Consider the following 10,629-nt stretch of genomic DNA (forward strand, 5'->3'; position numbering starts at 1 on the left):
AAAAAAAAAAAAAAAAAACAAGGAATAAGGGAGAAAGAGAGAGAGAGAGAGAGAGAGAGATGATGTCTCATGAAGGTGAAAACAAGGAAGGAGCGTAAACTTTACTGGTCACTTTCTTGTTGATCAGTATAACATCTTTGCAACATTTGGCAATATCTCTCATCTGACGGCTTGCAGAGCAGCAGAGACCTAACCCAACAATCGTATCGTCGAGACTACGACACGTGGATGAGAGAGCTTCTGTACGAAAAGATCCAAATATTGAAATGATAATGTAATGATGGTTTAATAATTTATATACTTTTTGACATTCTGTGGACTTCGTGCTCTTCTCTGTTCGTACAACAGACAGTAAATTACTATCCAGCAGTGTTTCAGTCTTTGCCTCAAACCGCACAGAGAAAGTGAGAGAGTGACAGAAGCCATCTTTTAAACTTTATAATTATACTCCCATTATATACTATAATATATATATATATAATAGTGTTTATTTTTTCTTTTAATTTAGTGGGTGAATATGAATAGCTCATGTAACAATCTTACTTATACCACGAGGAAAAGAAAAGTTTACTTACATTTACGTAAATGTGGTTTAGTCATCTCTCTACCTATTTAAGGGAGATGATTTCGATTTTTAAGCAACAATGCGTCATGCTTGCTAAGCTAGTCACTGGAGTTGCTAAATATAATTGCAAACTTTCTTTTTTCGACTCAAAAGTACAATTTTAAACTTTTGTAGTATTACCCTAATTTTTTTTTTTAATTTGTATGATTAAAGTAGTAATAATTTAAGAAGAAAGTCAATCAATTTGGGGGTCGCCCAAGGAGAAAGGACAGATGAAAGACTTTTGAGCTAGAGAGAGAGAGAGAGAGAGAGAGAGAGTAAGACCAATTGTTCTCTTTTTCCCATAATTCTCCTTCTGATTCTTATGGATCTACTAACTTGTGCCATCCCTCTTTATGTCATATTATCACAAGATCATTCATCATCATATAGCACCAACAACTTTAAACTTGTATCTACATGTCAAAAATAAACTATTAAAAACAAAAACCAATCAAAGTTTGTGTGTTGACAATAAGATCTATTTAGCTAATTTAGCAAACTAAAATTGGTTAGATTTAACTTGTAGGGGTATGAAATAGTATAACTTTGTTTGCAAAATATGTGATAGCATTTATTGCAATTATTGGTGAATGATCAGTACCTTTTGCATGCCTTTTATATACCGTTTTGCTTTCAAAACTTGAAAACAATAATAAATAAAAATAGAAATTTTTAAAACTGTAAGGTTTGGGATGTTTCGCGTTGCACGTGACAAGACAATGACACAAGGCCGTGTTTCAATTGTCAAATGCGACTACCCATACAATGTGAAGACAACCATACTTTCAATTGTCAATTCTTAGATTTTTCCTCAAGAATTTGGATGATTTTGATATATATATATGTTTATTTATGGTTGATATCAAATGTTGATTTGAATATTTTTAATACTGGGAGGCCTTTCGGTTTTATATTAGAGGGTACAGTAAACTATTCGTGGCCACAGAGAAATTGGATCGGATGAGTCTCTCAATCTATTCTTTGGTTTATGAATAGTTCTTAGATAATTTATTGGTAGACGAAGTTAATTGCCCCATAATCGTATATAAGAACTAAAGTTTGTTTTTGGTCACATTACGATTTTGGTTAATATATATTTTCAGTTATTATATATGTAAATCAAAAGAGAAGTTACGAGAAATAAATAAAGAGAAGTTATTATATAAAAATCAATTTGTACGGAGATGTTCCGTTGATGTGATTTACGTGAAGTTTTGTTGGTTTCTCATGCATCTGGAACTTAATAAAATGTTTTTATTCTTAGGTTCATTTAACTTTTTATAAACCACATAACATAAAAAATTTTGATTAACATAAAACCACTCGTTCATTAATCATATATATTGATCATAAGGTTCAAGACTTCAAGTACCATGTTTTTATAAAACATACTAGAATTTAGACTCGTGCACGCGCGCATAATTTTAATTTATTTTTTTAATCAATCTAAGTTGTTGAGTTCAAATATAATTATTCAAAATTTTGAGTATAAATCTATATAACCACTAAACTTACTTTACTAAGTGATATATTGTTGAAGATAATTTTTTATTTGTTATATCTATTTGCGTGAGATTTTATTTAAATTTTTTCTTAATAAGAATCATTGAATATAAATATAATCGTTTCAAGATTAAAAGATAAATCTGTATAAAGACTGTACTTATTTTACTAATATATATATATATATATATATATATATATCATATATTGTCTAGTGTCGAAATAATTTTTTTATGACAAATCAACAATATATCACGTGATAACAAAAAATGACTTAAGAACCTCACTGGAAAAGTAAACAATATTGTCGACAATCTTCTGACCTTTTATCTTTAGAAGAGTTCATTCTATAATCATATCCCATGAAAACATCTTTTTCAAAGTTCTAACGTGGAATATCGATAGTTGACCTAATTATAGAGACCATTTAAACATATTGATATCCCACATTAAATGCAAATATACAATGTTTGATGAACAATTTTAGTGTTATACGCTACAATGGGGTTGTCCAAGTGCATCATCTATCATAATAAAATTTTGACCAAATCAAGAATGTCTAAATGGGGAAACGTTTAAACCTGACAATGAATATCCGTTCACTAAAAAAACATGTTCACACTAAAATTGATTTTTCTAAGTTGTTTATTTTTTCTATATTTTCTGATCATTGATTTTGTTTTTTTAGATGGATTATCTTTTCTAAATTATTTTTCATAGTTTTCCCAAAAAAAATGTGAACCATACAATATCTTTGTTTTAGATTAAAACTTTTAGATTGAGTTAAGTAATTATTTTTTTTTGTCATCATTGAATCGACAAGACCAATCTCTACTACGCAGGGTAACACTACTTAGTGGAGTCGAAATCTGGTGGGTTCGGTCGCAGAAATGGTGTTATAACCACTTGACTAAAGATATTTCCCTACTTTTTTATTTTTTATAAGTGAAATTTAATAATAAATATTTGTAGTATTTGTTTCTTAGAAACTAATGTTCTACTTCAATTTTATTTCTGTTTAGATTTTTATAAATACAATTACATAAAAAAAAATTTTTACTCCACCATGCATTAAAATCTTACTTCCATTCTAAAACCCATTAATTCATTATAAATTTTGGAATATGATCATTTTTTGTTATAATTTGAATAATAACACTGTTACTATAACAAATTCATAGTATTATTTTTAATATTTTAAAATTTTTATTTATTTTACTTAATTCATTTTATATATATCTTTTTTTTATTTACTAAAAAAGTTTATGTTATTGTTTATACTATTTTAAAATTTATTTAATTCGTTTTTATTTATTTTTAAGTATTATTAATTGTAAATAATAAATAAGCAATTAATGATTATTTAAAATAGTATTTTTAATGCAAAAACAAAAAAAATATTGATTAGGTAGATGATAATGTAGAAGAAAGAGAAGAGAGAAAAGTTAACTTTTTATATATAGATTAATAGGTATCCTAACTCCGACAAGATCCATTGGAACAACGACTAAGTCTAGATGCTTTCTTAGTCTATCAGTTTGGTTTGAGATGATCAATTCATCCGGTCCAGATACATAAATATTCAATCAGTTCGATCGTCCAAATGCTAATTATAAACTCACAACACTCATCTAGCTAGTTCATCTATTTCGTTAAGCTCATACAAATTGTTCAACTTCACCATTTGATCCCATTCCAAATCACTCTGGTCGGCTATTTAACTCTAAAAATTGATCAAATCTCATGATATATATATACCTCGATAATTAATCTAATCATAATTTAGGCTCCAATGTGGATCATCTTGTATATCATGTGATTACACACGCCATCATCAAGTTAATGACATAACTGAGTAAATTAGTAATCAATTTGATAATGGCTTAGCCTCTAATTTTGATCACTTGTTATGTCATCAACTTGATATTGGCTTAGGTAATGTGATTATCTTTTGTTATGTTGCCACTCACCCATCCATATCAAAAAAAATCATTGGTGACTTGTTCTTCGATCATCCATATGATCTAGACTAAATTATTTGATCTATCACTCAGATTTTCTTTAGTATAAGATTCAATTCAACCAGTTTGTGCAAAAAAAAAAAACATTAATTAGTTTAACTAATGTTAATCATTTTTTTTTTCGGGTCGTTTAGCCCAAAACTTGTTTTTCAGTTAAATCATTATTCGATTATTTTTTTACTATGTCCTTATTTCAAAACAAACTAACCCGATGTCTTCATTGCTGGATATAGATGTTTTTTTTTTTTTTAACTAAAACTGGATATAGATGTAAAACATTCTTTGTTTGTATGAAAAGCATAATTTTCATTGTTTATTTATTTTTGTTGAAAAACACTACTTACTCTATTTTTATTGTTCTTTTAACTAAAGAAATACTCTTTAAAGTTTAATCCTTGTAAACCTTTTTTTTTTGGTTAATATAAAATTGCATTATATATATTTTTTTACTTTACTTTGAATTTAATCATAGATTTGTTTTGCCAATATCCGTATTCAAATTACAATTACACATATTAAAATTTATTTCAGTTATGAATATTTAACAAACATTATTTCGTCAGCTCAAATCAAATCCATGACAAAATCAATTTGGCAGCAATTAATTTCTCTCAATATATTGGTTATTTTTTTCTGTCCGATGGATAGCAATCGTCATGCTTCGTATAATTCTGTGTGCTCGAGTGTTGACGACTAAGGAAACATCAAAATCTTAAGTGAAAGCAATGAACTAAACATTCTTTGGTGGGCATCTATCTACCTTATACATTTGAATTATTATTATTTTTTCTCTCTTCTACGCCTTTTACTTTTTTCCTTATGATATATTCAATGGACTTTAGTGATTCATCGTCATGTATAGTATAGATACACTCCAAGAACAAGTTCCAATATTAATAATATTTGGGACCTAAAAACATATATACGAGATATTTTTCTTTACTTTTAACGAGAATAAAGAGATATTCTTTGTTTTAATGTATAAGTTAATTATCTTTCCCAAAAGCTTCTGGTGATAGACAGTTCATATGCTTTATACCCACTCTAAAACCTTAAGGCCAATCTAAAGGTAATCACTAATCATATATTAACCAAACTCACGTCCATTTTTTTCTTAGCAAAATAAATGAACTTTTATATGTAGAAAAAATTATAAATATTCTTCTTACAACTTTATCCATTCTCCTTTAATTTGTTTGCTTTCTTTCATTCATGTCCTCTTTTGTCCTTCTTTTAAACCTTTTTCTCTCTTTACTTTTTCTGCTTTTTCTCTTTTATGTCTTTTCTTTTTTTACTCTATTATTATGCTTTATATAGATTTCTATATATCTTTATTATCGGAATTGTAGAATAATAAAAAGAAATGTTCAACCAAAGAAACAGAACATTTATTGTGCCTCTAGTGGTTGATTCTTTACTAGCTCTTCTCAATAGAGAAGGAAAAAGAACAGTGTTTGTCAACCTTCCAAGAGGACACTGAGATTTGAGCTTTTAAAAAAAACCTTATTCAATTGATATGAATATTGAACTAGTCATTAGCCAAAATAGAAGTTAATTTGATACTAATTAATTACTAGCTAGCTAAACAATAAATTTAGTGAGATCGACCCAAAGTAAACTCAAGATTTGGCTTGAATGGACTTGTTCCCGAGATGCTTGATGAGCTCATCTCTTCTGATGATATTCTTTCATAACTTGAACACTTTCCATCTATTTCCTTCTGTTCCAATTTTAAAAAAAAACATTAATCACAATTAGCTAAATCTTCCATTGTGTAAATATATGCTTTGCATTATTATATGAATGATCATCATGTAAATGTAAATAATGTATCATTAGTTTATAAAGTGCAGAAACTCATGCAACACTAAGTAAAAATAATCTTAACATTTCACTAGGGGTTAAATCTTCAACTAATTAAGAAATTAGTTCTAAGATCTAAGCTTACCCTATTTCTTGTCCTAAGGACTAGTGTTTGACATTGACACAATTATAGACATCTTATTCTTTCTTATTGTTCAATGGAAGCTGCCGTGGTTTTTGCTTTTGCCCATATTAGCCTATAAGACAAACTTAGATAACCGCACCTCAAGGCATAAGCTTTCACAAGTCACAATATATGCGTGTCAAAGGTCAAAACAAAAAAAACTCATCATGGTCAATGTCAACATGGTTAGGTTTTCTTTATTTTTTTTCCTAATAAATGTCTAAATAGCGAAAATACCCTTTGCTTTTGAAAATTCCTAAAGCAAACTTTAATGAAAGCCCTTTTTGTGGCACCCCTTTTTATGTTTTCGGGTGACTTAGCAATGAAAATAAATGGACAATGCATAGATAAATTGATATGTAGTACAATACATATACTATACACACACATATTTTCGTATACATAGTTATATGTTGCAGAAAGAGATGTATCGTACCTCAGAAGGTAGCATAATTTCTGCAACATTATCGATTAGCTTCCCATGCAAACGTGCTTCTCTGCAAAAGCCAACAAAAGCTTGTTATATGTGATATTCGCTTTATAGAAATGAATTAATAAATATGTAAAAAATCAAAGAAATAAACAAAAAGATGAAGAAAGTGAAAAGGAAGATATGAAATTACAAGACGAAAGAAAACAAAGCGTCTTTCTTTTGGTAATAACAAAGTTGTTTTTATCTCTGTCGACTGGCATGGCTGTTTGTTTAACGTAAGCAAAATTTAGAACGTTGTAATATTATATTCTGACATATATCTCACTTTATATTTAGTATAAAGTTGAGAAATCAATCTTTTCCTCCAACCCATGTGTTTGCCCATTTGTTCATGTGTAAACCATTCTAAAAGAGCTTTAATTCCCCTAAATATATATCTCGAATTAATTTGATATATATATTGTGTGTGTATTCTTGTGAGTTGTGACTGTGGAGTGAGAGCGAACAACACATGATGATTAACCCATCATGTGTTTTGTCTCAATGCCAATTCGTTGGGTTTGTGGCTGAGAAAGAGACAAAACAGGACTACAAAGCTGAAACATAAAACCTAACCCAATTCTTAACTACACTTATATTATATATAAATATATAAAAGCATGCAACATGTACATGCTTGAGCGAGACTTCACGTTACATATAGTTATTAACGATGTAATAATCATCTATATCTAGGCATGAATGTAAGTGTAAAGATAGACCGTATATGCACGTACCCGGAAGAATTGGTCCATAGGCCATTTCCTTTCTCTAGAGGATTCGTCACTTCCTCACTATCTCTAGATTTTCGATTCATATCGAACATCCAATCGTCTGAGTTATTATCTCCTGACGATCCATTTTCATAGACATCAGATTGTCCTAAATAACATATAGAAGAAAAAAAACAATTAGGGTTTCTATCAGAATCATACAATTTCATTATTAAACCATATATATCCAATAATTTCACAGCAAAAGAATCTGAATTCTTTCCCTAACACTAACCTGACGAAGCTGCTGCTTTGTCGGTTGTCTTCACTGTTCTGTACATCTGATAATATTTTTTAAAAATGTTCATCAAAAATATAATTAAGAAAACGCATGTACAGTATTAGTCAGCAGTATTAAAATTTCGATTAATAAGTCAAAAAGCAAAACTCTTAGTTCCGTATATATATAGATGCATGTATCGAATTATATGGCAAAGGAAGAAGAGACCAAAGTAAGGAGACCAATGTCCTGTTGTCTTCCGACACAGTTGAATAGTACCAACCAATTTTCAAAATAAGAAACATATATATACGCGTACAATTATATTCTACTAGTATATATATGTGCACAGACACATTGGAATAATTTAGAAAAAAAAAATGGAACTGTTCGGACACAGAAGCATTAATTGACATTATTAATGAAGTTTGCGATTTTCATGTACCCATGCATGAATTTATGTGTCTAACCATGGTTAAAATCTAGCCCATTAAACATATGGAGAAGTGGAACCATGGTTAAGTTAGATGAACCTCCTCTCTCTCTCTCTCTCTCTCTCACCGTGACTGTGTGTAAGACCAAAACCAATTCATCATTAAGAAATGATGGTGTTTCTTGTACTCTCCCTTTCTGATTTTTCTATTTTCATTATTATTAAAATTATTTTTTTCCTACCGATATATTCTTATTACTTAGAATTTATCCATAATTAGATTGTCCTAAGAATTATCCCTAATAAGAAACTAGACTTGTGAGCTATAGTATCCAAAATAAACCCAATCGTACTTAATTCGAATACGATAAAATGTGTAAAACTAAATGATTATGTAGAAACAAAGTCCAAATGTTAGTGTATAACCCAAGAAAAATGGATGATAAGAAACCACAAAGTACTACTAATGTTTTTCTTGAAAATTAGCACAATCACTTACGTAATTTCTCCATCTCTCAATTTCTCTCTCTAACTTTCTATTCTATGTGTGTCAGTAATAGTAATATTGAGTAATTTTTGGTTTACTTGTAACAGGACAAGTTTATTCTTCCAAGACGAAATTTTATTTTTTAAAAAACTTGCAAAAAGAAGACTGTCGATCAAGGACCATGAAAATTTTATTTATAATATAAATATGTATGGAATGTTTAAATGCATTTTTCTTTTGTCTTAACTCAAGCAAGGGCATTGGTTGGCAAAATTGGATTTAATTAAGATAAGAATAAAAAAGGAAGGATCAGAAGAAAACAAGATTCGATCTGTTCTGACTCGAGTGGAACTCTGATTTAAGGAAGTCACCGAGTCAAATGCATCGATACCCGAGAAGATTATTACACTATTAAGTAATAAATTTACTATATAACTTATTTTTTTCATCCCAACTAATTATTATATATCAATCATAGAAATTACTATCTATACTTTTAATTAAATTACCTGTAAATGGGACTTAACATGAGCCAAGGTGAGATCTTTGACATCCATGAGCTCAAGAACTGATTTAGGTGTTGCTCCTAATTAACAAGTGAATAAAACAAGAACTCTTTATTAAAAGGGTAATTAAGAAATGTGAAAGAGATAAGCCTTAAGGTAAAAGTAACATACTTTCATGGCCACCGAGTAACTCAACGGCGTGAACGAACCGAGCATGGAGAGTGGTGGTCCATCGCATCCGAGGAGCTCTCATGCTTCTCTTAGCTGGGAATCTTGGCATGAATCTCGCTCTGTTCAGAGTCTGGTGATGATGATGATGATTGTGGTAATTAGGGTTTGTAATCAAACCGGAGTTACTAACGCTACTAGTATTGTTGTTTCCGGTAAGAGACGGAGGAGAAGGGGAGGAAGAAGGAATTAGAGACGACGGATCGAAAGGGAAACATGGCGGCGGCGGACGGTGATGATGATGAGGAGGAGGGTTGTGGTAAAGTGGGATTCCTCTGATTGGTCTTAAGTGAGTATTAAGGTCATGAGCAAGAAACCCTTGTAAGTGTTGTTGTTGCTGTTGTGTCGGAAATTGGAAAGAGGTCAAGATGTTAGAGCCGTTGCAATTAGGGACAAGGTGAGGCTGATGATGTTGATGTTGTTTTTGTTGTTGTTGATGAGAGTTGTTAGAGAGCGAGAGGTCTTGGAATGGATGATTGGTTGGCTTTGAGCTGGAATTAGAGACGAGAGTAGATGTTCTTGAATCGAGAGCTCTTCTCCAAAACCCTAAATCGAGTTCCTCATGATCTTCTTGATCTGTTGTTGATCTTCTTCTCTGCCATGTGGATGACGGTTTGCTGTTTGGAGGACTTATCTGTAAGGATAAATCGGGCTGAGCAGGAAACAGCTCCATGAAAGAGACCTTTTAAAACTTATTATTATTCTTCTTGAATAGATTCTTCAGTCGGTTTCCAGAGATGAACCCTAGTTCTTGTTCGCTTGAATTAAAGACAAAGAAAATAAGAAAAAGAGAGCTATCCTAATTTTTTTATATTGTGGGTAAGGGAGGAAAAAGAAAAGTGGTATTAAGGATTTGAGGAAGAGATTTCTGGCTTTTGTTGAGAATGTTGTTTCTCTATAGTTGGGAGGTTAAGCAGATTTTGCAAAGATTTTTGAGAGATATAGAGAGAGAAAAATCAATGACAAGGTAGTATGTAGTGAATGGTTGTTTCTTTTGTGTGAAGTATATGTGAGAAAATGACACTTGAGTGTGTGTATGAGAGAGATGAGAGAGAAAGGTGTTTGTGTGGACATGGGGGGCTAGAGGAACTTAGGTTAAGAAAGGGAAGAAAAGCAAAGAGATAAAGAAATTGGAAAAAGAAAAAGAAATAAATAAAAAAACAAAAGTGGTAAATGGTAAATATGGCTTTCTTTTTTCTTTCTTTCTTTGCACTCTTTTCTTTTCTTTGGAGCAGAAAAGTAAATCCTTTATTTTTGTTTTAAACCATTTTTATTGTTCTTTTCTTAATCTACATTCCACCTTTTATTTTATTTTTCATCTTTTTACTCCTTTTTTTTTTTTGCTTCCCCAAAAACAATAAACTTGTGAAGTGAAATTTTCGAAAATATATA

At 30.3% G+C, this 10,629-nt stretch overlaps 1 protein-coding gene across 1 annotated transcript; it reads right to left on the reverse strand.

Moving 5' to 3' along the window:
• Positions 5,510 to 10,328, reverse strand: LOC104777257 (probable transcription factor KAN2). The gene is made up of 6 exons (XM_010501470.2): positions 9,181 to 10,328; positions 9,013 to 9,089; positions 7,599 to 7,644; positions 7,328 to 7,472; positions 6,555 to 6,615; positions 5,510 to 5,851 (listed from the first exon to the last, which is right to left on the reverse strand). Exons 1-6 carry the CDS (start codon positions 9,908 to 9,910, stop codon positions 5,726 to 5,728), a joined length of 1,185 nt encoding a protein of 394 aa, XP_010499772.1. The 5' UTR covers positions 9,911 to 10,328; the 3' UTR covers positions 5,510 to 5,725.

The sequence above is a fragment of the Camelina sativa genome, chromosome 3 (assembly GCF_000633955.1).
Source record: "Camelina sativa cultivar DH55 chromosome 3, Cs, whole genome shotgun sequence".
In the NCBI taxonomy this organism is placed as follows: domain Eukaryota; kingdom Viridiplantae; phylum Streptophyta; class Magnoliopsida; order Brassicales; family Brassicaceae; genus Camelina; species Camelina sativa.

Excerpts from the sequence above, each read along its gene's own strand:
- LOC104777257 (XM_010501470.2), bottom strand. The coding sequence starts at position 9,910 with ATGGAGCTGTTTCCTGCTCAGCCCGATTTATCCTTACAGATAAGTCCT. Across the intron at positions 7,473-7,598 it reads CAAAGCAGCAGCTTCGTCAG|GACAATCTGATGTCTATGAA; the intron begins GTTAGTGTTAGG and ends TATGTTATTTAG. Across the intron at positions 6,616-7,327 it reads CTATGGACCAATTCTTCCGG|AGAAGCACGTTTGCATGGGA; the intron begins GTACGTGCATAT and ends TGGCTTTTGCAG.